This window comes from Oculina patagonica, chromosome 8, assembly GCF_052425735.1.
Source record: "Oculina patagonica isolate OP01 chromosome 8, crgOcupat, whole genome shotgun sequence".
NCBI lineage: Eukaryota > Metazoa > Cnidaria > Anthozoa > Scleractinia > Oculinidae > Oculina > Oculina patagonica.
The window spans coordinates 22014347-22028575 of NC_135765.1; the positions used below are offsets into that span (position 1 = coordinate 22014347).

A 14229-nucleotide genomic window follows, 5' to 3' on the forward strand; every position below is an offset into this window, starting at 1 on the left:
AGCCCTACGCAATGTCTGTGACTACGTAAGTTGAAAGCGCGTGCGTGTAAAAAAAAAGCCCGCGCGCAGTACAAATATGGCTAAAATTGATGTTAAGTCCGTTCTGCTGCACGGTTTTCAGGCGGAAAATCAGTCTCATTCATGTTGTTTGCGCTGGATGTTTTTTCCGGGACATCTGTGATACTGTGACCCGTAGAGTTAAAATACTGAGCCAAAGGGGAACCAGGAGTGTTGTTGAGTATGGTTCGCAAATGCTCACCTAAAACGCTATGAATCAAAGAGCTCTTCGAGCCAGGACTGAATTTTTACACCAAGTTTTACGTTTGGTTTTCATACCTTGAACATATATGAGCAGCAGGTGATTCTAGATAGATTCATCGTTGATGAAACTCATGTGAAACCCGATTTACTTTTCGAATGCTCCTTCATGTACAACGCTAGCTCTACAGATAGACACGAAAGTCATCGATCGATTATGGCTCTCAAAGTCCACTTTTTTGGCGGTCAATTACTTTCTACACGTAATTGTCAGCAACATTTTGTTTCTTAGCTTCTTGTTTTTCTTGGCAAACCACTTTAAATTTTAAAGGCCGCCTTTATACGGCCGTCTTGCTTTACCCTTTTTTTACCATCAAACTATGGCTGCCATCTTGCACGACGTACGTACGTCGTACGCGCCCGCGAACCATGCCGCTAGCCATGATGACCATGAAAAACCAAAAGCATGGTTCTGTTAATTTTCTATGTGTATGGGGCTCTGCTCTGCGGCCCTTCGGGCCGCTGGGAGCTCCGCTAATAATAAAATTATTCACCATATCAATCACAGTAATTAGTATCAAGTCAGTGGGAGCATAACAAAGGCCTTTAGTCACCAAATTTGCAAGCACAAAGTGAACTTTTTTTCAGTGGCTGAAAAAATAAAGAATTTTACAAATACATGTACTATTTTTAATTGTAAAGAAGCACAGGAGTGTGATAAATAATTCAGAGGGGTTTGTAACCAGAGTTATTTATAATAGAATGATGGTGGGCCTTGGTCCATTTAACCAAAAACATGTTCTTATGTATGTTTATTAATATGTAAATGTCCAAATATGCTTGCCTTGTATTTTAATACAGTAATATGTATGAGAAAATTATCTTCCTATTTTTACAAAGCAAGATTTCAAGATTTTTTTAAATCATATACTGCACACGGAACCATTCTCAAAACTCCATGAAAACAGTGTCACAGTCAACAGAAATGCTCTCTGCACCAGCCCCCAAATTAAAAGTCTGCATGGCATGGCATAGGTCCATTAGGGTCACGACATAAATGGCAGACTCACTGCCACAATGTTTAACAAACAAAATTGTGTATTTATGCTTAATAAATTGTGGTTTAATGGGAAAAAAGTCACCTACTGGCAACCAAACAAATTTTGCATTGGAAAAAATACAGTTATAATACAAACATTTTAATGTAATTTTTATTTTCAAATAAAAAAAAACTATCAAAGGTTGTGCTTGATTACTGATAAGCAGATAATTTTACATTTTATTGAAGTAAGCCAGAGATAGTAGAAATGACATCCCAAAGACAGATGAATTGTATCGATGTATTCATACTTAAAATGAGCGTCCATTGAATAACTAAAAAGCAACTAGCTCTCAGGTTCTACGAAAAAAATCTACATGTAACAATATTATGCATGGAAAGGATAACTGATTTTCTTGACATTTACACTCGGATTTACAAGACAACTTAAAGACAAGATAAACGGAATTGAGAACCTGTCTGTCTTGGAGATCGGAAAATGTCATTAGACATGTCAACGTCTTTTTGCCGTAAAGGACTTAAAGCGTTTTTAACTTCACAGAGTGCCTCCTATGCTATTCCTGTCTCTTCTCAAGCTTAGCTGGGACGTGATGAACCGTGCGAAAATGGTGGTTAAGTCCGTCTTCTTAATAAAAAAATATAGTTTCAGGAAAAATGTTCCCAAGGCACTCTGTGCTGTAAAAATGCTAAATAGACGGCTCTTTCGCTGTTTATAATACACTTTTCAGGGTTGATGATATTTTGGTCCGCCATATTGGATGCAAGATCTGCCAGGCGCTCCGCGGCTCGCTTTCTAACCATTAACCCCCGCGCTCCCTGTTTTCCCGCCTTACCGCCTCAACGTCCGGCCAATCGGCGCCTAGGGACGAGGCAGCTGACTGTGGTAGCTTCAGCCACACTTCGACTGTACTCGGAGCAACAGGAAACTACCATTGTGACTTGATTGCTCCTTTTCTTCTGCTTGAGACTCCTGCAATCTAGCTTTTTCTTGATCCGCAAAAGCGACTCGAATTTTCGAATTTCACTAGGTCGAAGGCGCTGTTACGACTCCGTCGCTAGTGAAAACCATTTCCTTATATAGTACCTCAGACGAGATTTTGTCGGTTCAATTCAAATGCGATAACATCTATTGTTGAAAAGAGAGTTCAATCGTATTAGTCAGTTACTGCATGCCACTCATGTCTTGTTTCTTCTTTGCATCATGTTACACCTTCATTTGGAGTAATGCTCACTGGAATAACTCGACAACAAACACTACTAAAACAACAAAACAAGTTTATTTCCTTATCCTAACATTATGTCTTCTTGTTTTTAGCGATATGTATCTTTTGCTTACTAAAGGAAGAAGAAGAAACGTCATTAAAAGCGAATTCAGCAGCTTGCTAATAAGCTGAGAAAATAGTCAAATCCCGTAGCATACCATAGGCGGCGGAGCAAACCTCCTTTTTCTAGAACGCCACTAGGTCCACAAACTGTTTAGATTGTTTTTTACTTCTTTGGAATACTTCGGAAAACTTCGTTTATCTTTGGAAAAGTTCGAAAATGGATCGGAAACGTTCGAATGGCCTTCGGACAACAGTCGGAGAATCTTCGGAAATCTTCGGTGACAGACAGACAGACAGAGACAAACAGAGACAAACAAGAGATACACAAAGACGAAGTGACACAACAGAGAAAATCGTACTGTAAAGAAAAGTACTCTTACAGGTGTGTCGTTGTTGTGGGAAGACATCTGCCAATGTCAATCGTTGACCCAATATTTCGGCAACTGAAGTCATTTTTAACTTGGTCTTGGTCATGGTCCCATTCAATTGTGTCATTACCAGAGCAATTCTCGCAGCCTGAAAAATATCAATGTAAAACAGCATTCGGATTTTGTAAAATGACAGTCACTATCGTTTAATAAACAAGGCAACGCCAACGTATATAATGTCGAGACTTCTTGTTATAATCTCATGTTCTTCAGCAATAATTCCTTGAGAGAATCCACACCACACCACAGTGAACCACACCCTGACAAACCGAACCAAGCCACAGCACACCCCACGACACCACGCTAAAAAAAACACGAATCCACACCTCCCTATAACAACACGTAGAACACTGCACCACGAAGTACAAACGCACACCATTCCACACCGCACTTTACCACACCGCACCATAGACCTTTCACTACAGCACACAATACCCATCGCACTACATCGCATCGCATTGCACCTTACCACACCACACCGAAAAACGCTGCATCATACCACACCACATCGCTCTACATCGCAGCGCACCACACCGCAGCACACCGCACTGATTAACACACCAAACTTTACCACAACACAACAGACAGTAGTGCTCCATAGCAAACCACAGAACAGATCAACACACCACACATCACACACTACGCAGCACCTCACCTCGCCGCACCGTATACCGCACCGCACTGCACAACACAACGCCATGTAGCATTCGTCCACATAAAGAAACAAGAGACGCACCTACAAATGTAACCAGGAACTCTTTTGAGTTAGAGCCAGCCTCACTTGAAGCCAAACAAGTGTAGATTCCCTCCTCTTCTGCTTTCTGCGTTACCAATTTTCCAATCTTATGAACTAACAATGTTGAGTTCTTGAGGAGCGATATATTGATAGGTGGGGACCCCTCAACAGAACACCACAAATAATGATTTGGTATTGTCCGCACAACTGAACTTGGAACAGTTATTTTTGGTTTGTCTGCAAGTAGATCATGGAAGCAAAGAATCATTAAACAAGTACCAATAGTATAATTTGGTCTATTCAAGAGCTCAGGCGGAGAATGTATGTAAGAATTAACAGTCATATCTATTTATTTTAAAATAGATAAAAAAAATCGAACTCCAGATTTTCCTGAACGTCTCCGTTAACGGCCATTCTAATCGAAAAGGTAAATAAAATCACCGATAATCAAACTTTCAACCCTTTTTATGAAAAAAAAAAATAGAAATTGGAAATTTACTGTGAAGTGTTTACAAGTAATTTTGAGTCCGATTATTCTTCTATGAGTTAATTTTCAAATTCATGACGACCCGCAAAAAAAATTCGAGCATTGTTTACAAAGACAATTACCATTGAACTGACTGAAATTAAATTATTTTGTAGGGAAAAATGCCATTCTAAAACCTTGAATAAAATTTGGTTTCGCTTTATTATAATTACTTCTTTTTAACTGAGCGTGAGGTCTGTATGGGAGAATCTTGACCAAGGTCAAGTACAAGTAAGTACAGTACAGATTCTCCAATACAGACCGTCTAAGATCGGTTAGGAAGATATTTATTATATGGCCAAAGACGGAAAACTAAATTCGCTTAATTTAGGGTGTTCGAACTCACCGACTTACTTGCGAACGGAGACGGAAAACTTGGACAAAGGACAGTCAAGCTCACTGTCAGGTATGTTTTCAATTTTTCAAGGCTCTTTCATTGACTGACAAAATATTCTTACAGGCGTCTGAGTCGAGGGAGAACCCGCTAACCCATTTTAATAACAACAGAACAGAGGGAATGGAGGGAGGGGAAATTTTCCTTCACTCGCTGAGAGCCTTGTCAGCGAAAGAGCGATGTAACCGCGCTCTCTTTGCCTAAAAGTCCACGAAAATGTATACCGGAAGTGAAAGTTGGCGGCAAACAAACTAGCCGGAAGCTGGGAAAGACTTACGTTACAAGCTACATAAACCCATTTATTTTAGCAAAATAAATATCCTTTTTGCCTTTCTTTAACATTTTTTATCCAAATGCACCGCAACGTCACGCACATATTCTTAGAAATCTTCCGTTGTCTTCTACCGATTCTTGGGAAATAGAAAAGCGTTTGTCCAAAAGAGAAATGTGCAAATATGGAAAATATCATGTTCGCAAACGAATTTTTATATCAAAGAGAATCAAAAATGTCCTCCTGAGGGTTAAGTGGATCCGTAAAGGCCCATTTTAAGCTCGGATAAAAATGGTAAGCGTACTGAAAAAAATGATTCGTCAAGGATAAGTTATGTCGTGTACATGACTTTGCCTCACCCGTGCCGAACCCAAATTTTACCCGTGCTCGGACCTAGTCGCAAGGTAGTCCGAGCACGGATAAAATTGGTACCCGTTCCTGAAAATATAACCTCGCTGGAATAAAACGTATACAGTCGAACCTTGATTATCCGGATTTCTCGATTATCCAGACTTGTTTTCATGAATATCAATTAGTCACATTCAAGACCAGATATAACTAAGTTCTACGAGGATTTAAATGTTATTTCTAGGTGGTTTACCTGTTGGAAAACCTCTGATGTGTAGGCAACTTCATTACTCAGTTTCCACTAGCCATAAAAACGTTCACAGAAATTCAGAATGTTTAAATCCTTCTATAAGGTGAAAAACATCGCAGAAATTTCAATCGGTGAACACCACACGTTGGCACCACGGTCTAGTCACCAGGCTCTTCACGAAAAAGACGCATGGAATGCCTGGAGGTTCAAAATTATCTTCGAACTAATCGAGCGTATTTTTGTCGCCTCGTTCGGAGAAAAACTGCCTCAAAATGATCAATGTCTTCGGAATTTTTGTTTGTGAGGATGGTTAACAGCTGATTTATCACTATTATGTAGCAATTTTTCTTTTTCTTTTACCTTAATGCGGAAAATGCGCCGAAGATGTGGAAGTTATCGAACTATGCGGATCTGCACCACCGCATCCTGTCAGATGCCCTGGGTTTTTTGGGGGGGCTCAATAATATTCATATTTCGGATTATCCGGACTCTCGATTATCTAGCCTTGTCTCGATTATCTAGGGCTATTTAGCCAAGTCCCAACGAGTCATGGTAGTGTAAACGATTAGCCGTAGAGAAACAACTCCTTTCTGATGAAACTTCATTTAATACATTTGCAGAAATTCCGCTCGATCGACATGGTAGTATGTGAAACGTGTTTTTTTAAGGAGGCTCGATGTAGTTTTTTAGCCTCAGGATGTCGTTTTGAAAATAAAAATTATCTAGGAAGCCAATGTTCGTTTTTTACCAAAATACACCATAATAATCAAATGACCAAGGTTTAATTTGTTACAGAGGTTACCATAGCAACAAACAAGCTTGATTTTCTCGAAATGGAGAATGACTCTTTGTATTCATTTTTTGATATGTTAAAGTGTAGTGGATTTACTACCAGGAGACAAAATTTTAGAAAAATCTGTCAGAGCGTTTTTGAGTAAATCAAGAATGATTTTTTTTTGCAATTCTTTTAAGTTTTATACAATGGTCAGTCAATATATTTTAAAAAATTAAAGCAAAAACTCTCTCGCTCTTAGATATAAGTCATTGATGGTGTAAGTATTTATATTTCATTTTAAATAACTGCACTCAAATACTACGAAACAAATTACAAGCGCCTATTTCACATTAAAACGGGATTTTTCTGAAAACTTAATTCTTGATTTACTTGAAAACGCTCTTACAGATTTTTGTAAAATTTCGTCAGCAGTTAGTCAATCTACTGAACTTTAACATATCAGAAAATGAATACCAAGAGTCAGTCTAGATTTCGAGAAAATCAAGCTTGTTTAAAAACAAAAGAAAACTACAATGGTAACCTTTGTGACTAAGTGACCGGTGAAAAATTAAACTTTGATCATATTTGATCATTATGGTGTATTTTGGCAAAAATCGAACTTTGGCTTCCTAGACAATTTTCATTTTCAAAACGATCACCCTTGGGATAAAAAGACTACATCGAGCCTCCTTAAGAAAAATAGTTGCTTAGAAAATATTAAGAACATTCATGAAACAAAGAGCGTGACTTTCAGCAGTCTTCTAATTTTTGGTCGTATTCTCCTGAGTTCGTGATCGTTAGTGACCAGAGCAGAAAGCTGAAATTCTGCCTTGGAAGAGCTTGATGTCAAGAGTTGATCCAAATAATGCAGACAGGAAAAAAATGATTATAAAAATAATCGCCGTCGTTGTTAATAGGGGAGTTAGAAGCCATCACTGCTGCCATTAGAATAAGAACCAGATAGCTTCAGCCTTTTCTAGTCTTCTGGGAAAATGGTAAAAAGATGCGCGACTCGTATATGTAACGTTCAGTAGCTGCTCATTCATCCTTTGCTGAAATTTTGATATGTCAACCGTGCGTCCATGGTATTTGACGTTGCCATAGCAACGTCATAAATACAAGCAGGTCTTGCCAAAGATCGTCATTTTTTTGTTTATTCCGTAAACATTCTGGCTTGATTTTGCATCAATTTCCGTTATTTTCTGACTTTCTTAGAAAATGTTGAAATCCAAAATGGCGGATCCAAGATGGCATCTTGTAGAGTAAGCTAAGTCTTTCTTCTCAGTTCAAAATAATTTCGCTACGCCTTAATATAACGAAAACTCCGGGGAGGGGTTCCATCCACCCCCCCCCCCCCCTCCTTGTACGATGGCGAGGGAGTGAGTTTGCCTGTACGTCCGATGGTTTCCTTTATGCGGCTAATAAGCCCCGCCGGAAATAGGCCTCCCAGTTAACAGCCCAAACAAACCCCCTAACGAAATTTTATATGTCCTGGGCTATAACAGGTATTTACGGTATTGGTCCAATTTATGATCTACCAATCAATATAACAAAATAATTTCCGGTATGTCACGCCAGCTGTACGTTTTTTTCTTGTAGTGGAAATAGATTTATCTCAAAGGGCTTCGAGATCATCGAAACAACGCTGAACTTAACACCTCACTTTTACCTTTCCCCGCTGATACGGTGATCACAAGAAGACCTAAGTAAATCCATTGGCACATCGTTTACAAATTTCTTCCGAGATATGCTGAGAAAAAAGAAAAGAGAAATATATGCGTCTGTTAGGTGAAAATATATTTTGATAAATAGACAAGAGGGTCTGGAAGGGAGTTCAGGAAATGTAGGCCATTTATCAGCTATCAGTGAAACATCAGATGGTATTACCCCCGCTAAATAAACCTTATTTAGCTTAGTTTGCTTGTTGTCCCATTTCGGAGCACTTGACGTTACCCTCGAGGAAAATCTCTTTTTCAGATTTAAACAAAATTAACGTGGCAAAAATGAATAACTTTCATATAGACAAAGGGAAAATTCTCCGGAAGCGCATCACGCGTTCTGAAATTGGTAATTGATCGACATACGTAGATAACGAGGTTTATTCTAAATAGCTCCAAAGCGGTTCGGAATGGTCGAAGGCGCTTCATTCTCAACGCATGCGTAAGACGTTCACGACGAAAGCACGACAGAGGTAGTGGTTTACAAGCGAAAATTAAAGGCATCCCTGACTTTTTCATATATTTTTTTTTTTAATTTCTATTTTGCTGCTTTATTGACTTTACAAACGCAGTGCTTTAAAAACAGAAATAAAAACATTTACAATATCTTACAATTGAGTACAAAAAAGAATACATGTTATGCTACAAATGAAGAGCTGATACAAACAATACTAAAGTGAATATTAGGCTAACAATATTATAGTACTAAGCATCTTAAGACTGACATATGGCTTCAAAGATATTCTGCTTTTAATCAACTTTTGAGAAAGTTCCTTATGAGCTCTAAGAGTTACTTTCTTTGGTTGCAATGTAGATTTAGAATCGAGCAACTATCAGGCAAAGATTGTGAAATCAGTTCGGTTTTCGGTATGTTGTGTATATATTTTATCTGTGTTCGTGAGAGCTACCTTAAATGAGTTACAACAGTTTCTCCAGGAGGTAAAAAGTTTAAGTTCTAAAAATGGACTTTCCAACATTCTACACGCTTTCCATGGCGACAAACCGCCTGAAAAAATCAATAACAGAGGCGGCGGAGTGTTTGTAAAGGTGGGAGGAGGGGAGGGGGCTCATCGTACTTCAAGCCAAACGCATTTCCTTACTCAAATTTCCCCAAACGTTTTTTTACAGCGTCCAGTGTGTCTGCAGTCTATTTTTGACAATAAAAAACTACTTTATTTTTACTAATTTTCGCGCGTACTTAATTTCGCGAAAATTTAGGAAGAGAATTTTGCGAGTATTAATTATCGCGGTTGTATGAAAAATTAGAGCAAAGTGTCAGTGTTTTATGGATCAGTCATCAAAGACTACTGGGAATATACAAAGGTCTGACCAGATCAGATGTAAACAGTTTAATTTTTTATTATTGTTGTTGTCTAAGCATTGTAAACCATTGAACTATTGTTTATTGTTTGCTGCCATTTTTCGTATGCAAGGAACTGAAATGTGGTTTTGTTTTTTCAGTTAGTCGTTTTAGTTGAATAAATGTGCTAAGAATTGTCTGCTTATCCCGAACCACATTCTGTTTGTCAGTATTTTTGGGTGCGAGGAATTCAAGAAACAGTTATAAGAGGAAGAGTGCAAGTCGAAAACCATAGGGAAAGATATTTTCAAGGGTAGATAGTTGCAGTTCCTAACATTTAAGTGTCATACTCTGTATTTTTCGAACTATATTAAAAAGTCGCGGTCACGGTACTTCGCCGATTTGGCTGAAATTTTGCATGTAGCTTTAGTTTGGGGTCCTAACTACGAAACATATGTTTTAAAGTTCCATTAATTTTTACTTATTTTGAACAAGCCCGGTTTCGATTGCTTCCGAAGGCGATCCAATATGGCGGATCGAAGGACTTCTTGACAGTTTTCCTTTGCGCATACCAAAAACATTTATCAAAAGTCAACATCACTGCCTTAAAGAGCTATCTTTCAACTCTTGTTCTGTTGCAAATATTTTTTATTTCAAATAACTTAATTAACCCAAGCGTTAATTTCCTATAATAAGGTAGGTTCGACTGTTATGTTGCAATTAACTTGAACGATAATGGCGGCGAAGAGTTTCAAATATTTGCTGCAGTGGAAGAAATGTAAGCAAATTTTACCTTCAAACATTGATTTATTGCTCTATATACGCAGGAAATACGGTTTGAATCACTTCCAAGAAGATTCGTGATCACTGATACCGAAGTAAATTGACGAACTCCTCGAAATTAATTCTAATCAAAATTCTTTGGAATTACCACGCTCCGGATAAAATCCGGAGCACGAATCACAATCAATCAATATATATGTATAAAAACGTAACATATACAGCATCTGTTGAAATGCAAAACAGCAAACAGCTTCCAATATGTCAAGAAGACAAATTCAATTGAATACAGCTCTATAAATGTAAAGATAATTTTGGTAAACATTATTCTTGCTTCCTATTATAACCTTTCGTTTGCCACTTTCTGTGTATTTTCAAAGCTCGACTCACCTCGCATTTCAAAGAAGCTTTTTCGCATCATTATAAAGCGTTTGTCTTGTAGAAGATTTAAGCACATCGAAGACTTCCGTGTTTTGTAACGCCACATGCCATGGGTTAATTTCTACGACTGATAACTGAACTAGCACTTGAAATGAACAATCTTGCAATTGGGAAGAACAATTTTTTGAGAGGGTAGCGTGGGGGGTTGAGAATGGTAATTTTTCCTTGAAACAAAGCACAGGATACACAACACTTTAAACAACCCCTAGCTTGCAACTTTGGGAATCTTGAAGTGAAAGAAATTAAAATGGCCTTCTTAAATCTTCAGATGGATAAAAATGTTCTTGCCAGAAAGGTGAAAAAAGTACGAAAAATTATTTTACTAAAAAAAAAGATGAAATGATCTATTTCGTATCGATGCTGTAAAACAGTTTTAGGAAAACGAAAGTAAGATTATAGCAAACTTAAAGTAAAGCGAGTGTTCCAATTGGTGAATTAAGCGTCAAGGGTAGGTCGGCTACGATAGAAAGAACCTGCTTTTTGACATTTTTGCTTGATGCATTGTCATATGTTTCAACAAGAGCTCTGATATACTTCTCGCTACCTCCATTGGAAATTTTTTTCTTCTCGTATACTAGTCTGGGAAGACTTCGCGCATCTTGCTTGAAGGTTGTCAGAGCCTCCCACTAATCTGCGGCATGACTAGGCGATCATGTTCTAAGTTGACCTCGACAAATTCGACAACTTTGCAAATTTGCTTCACTCTGGACCTGTTCCAGAGGAAAAAAGCTGAATTTGCGACCCTTTTTCAGACAAACATTGGAAAAATAGGCACCCTGTTCCAGACAATATCCACAATGGAAACTTCTATAATATATAGATATATAAACACTAGCGTATATCACAAAGTACTCACTTGACTTCGTCCAGTGGATTGGAGATAAAGCGAGGGGAGCGGAGTTTCATCGCTAAACTTGATCGTGCTTAATCAGGATTCTGGGGAAAAGCGACCCTGTTCCAGAGTCAAAAGGGTGATTTTTATACCCTGTTCCAGAGTCAGAGAGGCAAAAAACATACCCTGTAAAGCGGCACTTACTCGTTTAGCTCTTATGTGAGAGTACCCCCCGGGTATTAATGGACTTGCTTAACTTGCACCGTTGTGTACCCCTCCCCAGAAAAACTCCCCCCCCCCTCCCCCAATAGAAAAAAAATAAAAACTCCATATTAATAGTAACTCTTCGTTGCATCTGAACATACAGTCTAAGGACGCGTTCGTTTGGAAATATTCTGGAAAAATAATTTCGTTGTCTTTTATTGTCGCTTCAGTGATAAGAAAAGATGGCTGAAATTAATATAAGGCAATTACGCCATGCCATTATGAGCGATTTCAATTCAATGACTACAACTAGTACGTGAAAACAAAGAGAGCCTGTCTCCCTATTTGTATGTTAACTGCAATGTTGAGAATTTTTGTTCTTTCGTTTTGAACAAAACTACTTTGCACAAGCAGCGTTGAAAAGAAAATATTTGAAGAACGCAAAAATTCCCTCTTTGAGTAAAATTTTAATACTGTATTTGTTAACCAAGCCAGGGCGACTTGAACAAGCAGTGGCAATTTTAGCCGCATTTTTATTAACATCAGGGTCAGCAGTGGCTTTATAAGAAATACAGACGAAATTAATGTTTAATGACTGTCTTTATATCTGATAAACACACGTCAAAACTTTACGTTTAATTTTCTAGGCCAAAATAACCCCAAATCTAAATATTAGTGCAAAAATGAGTTGATCTACATGAAAAGATTTTTGAGCCGTTCAATAAATTCGCAGTTCATGTTTTATCAAGTCTAAAACACTCGGCTGCGCCTCGTGTTTTAAACTTAATAAAACACCGCTGCTCATTTATTTAACTCACATATTAATGGCAACTTTAAAAAATGGTCTAGATTTGTTAAAAAATACTATAACAATCCACTAAAGTAATAAAAGATGCATTTTTCGTTGAGCTAAACAGACACGAGATTTCAAACAAAAATGGAAAACGTCTGGCAGACGTTTTCAAACTCTGCCCATGTGTCATGGACAAATTGTCAAAAACTAAATACATTTTGCTCTTCAATATTCACGTAATATCTTCACATTGGTGTTCGTTGCGCATTTTTTGAATGAGTAAAGCTATTAAGGCCTAATTTAAGCTCCGTTATGGCAAAAATGCATCAAAATCGTCATGATACTGCCCCTTTAAAAAATAAATGTTCTGCTTTGCAATAATTTATATCCGTTCCTTAGTGTCAATAAGTCCTAACCAGTCTTCACCATAAACCAGCTGGTTAATCATCCTTGCATTTTCATAGAGTTGTGTATGTGCTGTTCTCATGTTTAAAGCTCGCATTTAGTTCAAATCACCTGACAGATGGTTGCCGGCCTTATCTTGAGTTTGTCTTGTAGCGTTGAATCGCACTGAGCTTCAAGCGAAAAGCGGAATATTCCACACGAAGAAAAGTGCAGCGAAGCTGCTGTTTTTAATTTCAGGCACATTTACTGTATGTCTTCCCTTTTACATATGAATTAACTTGTCAGTTAATGCTTCTGACGTTTTCTTGGCAACACTTGACATCCGCTTATCAAGATGACATATATCAAGAATCAAGCCTCATAACGTACTTGCTGCGCTTCCCTTGGTAAAAATGTGGATCTATCTTATGCGATTTTGGAAAGTGGGAAATTAAAGAATAATTGCTTTTGGACTGGACGTTTTGTTTGTTTTTCATGACATATGGAGTTTATTTCAAATCATTAAAATACAGTGCTGTTGAAAATGCGTGACCGAATGAATGTTTTCTTTTATGCGTTTGTTGTACCCGTCAGATTAATGGACTATCTTGCGTTAAATATTGTTAAGTTTATAAATAACCCTTTTAGGTCTAATTCCATTCATCAAACCACGAAAGGTACCTTTTATGAAGAGGAAAGCGGCAAAATATAAAAAAAGATGACCATCGATTTATCCCAGATAAGTTTTAAATTTGCGTACGTGAGCAACCCATTTGAGTGCAGCGATGTAAGGAACATTTACAGGCAATAAATGTGAGACGGGAATATTTGTCCACGAAATACACTGACGTCCCATTTGTATTAAGCAAAACTATAAGGGGATCGCGAAACTATTTTCTATTCTTAGAAATCAGAGAATTAACCGTTGAGTAATTTTTCGTGCCATGAGTTGTTCTGCCTAGAGATTATTATTTTTGTTGTACCGTAAGACATTCGGTTTAACCATGAGCGATTGAAATTTGTCTTGCACCTATGGTCCAGCGTATACATTAAAGCTTTGCCCGCATATTTATCTGAATGGACACATTGAAAACTCCAGTGAAAATGAAATAAATGGGGAGATCAGCTTTTATACTTGCCGAAATCTTTATATTGTAAAACAAGACGACTGGTTTTCCTTTCTGTAAAATTACGGCGCTAGCCTTAATTTCGTTGGTCTTCTAACGTCGCTTCAGTGATCAGAAAAGACGGCTAAAATTTATGCTACTACGCCATGCCAGTATGAGCCATTTCGATTGAATGGCTACAACTAAACCTCCAGTATTGATAATATTTATTCTTTGGGTTTGAACAAAACTACTTTGCTCAAGCAGCGTCGAAAATAAAATATTTGAAGAACGCAAAAT

The 14229-nt window shown here is 37.8% G+C and overlaps 1 protein-coding gene across 1 annotated transcript in view; it reads right to left on the bottom strand.

Annotated features, from left to right (window-relative positions):
* Positions 1-13218, bottom strand: part of LOC144662724 (uncharacterized) — a 107897-nt gene extending 94679 nt beyond the window's left edge. Inside the window, exons 1-4 of the mRNA XM_078523602.1 lie at positions 12956-13218; positions 8041-8121; positions 3808-4044; positions 3024-3159 (exon numbers count right to left, since the gene is read on the bottom strand). Of these exons, the coding sequence (XP_078379728.1) occupies positions 3024-3159; positions 3808-4044; positions 8041-8095 (428 nt within the window). The 5' untranslated portion in view covers positions 8096-8121; positions 12956-13218. The remainder of the gene's footprint in view (positions 1-3023; positions 3160-3807; positions 4045-8040; positions 8122-12955) is intronic.
* Positions 13219-14229: the final 1011 nt, after the last annotated feature.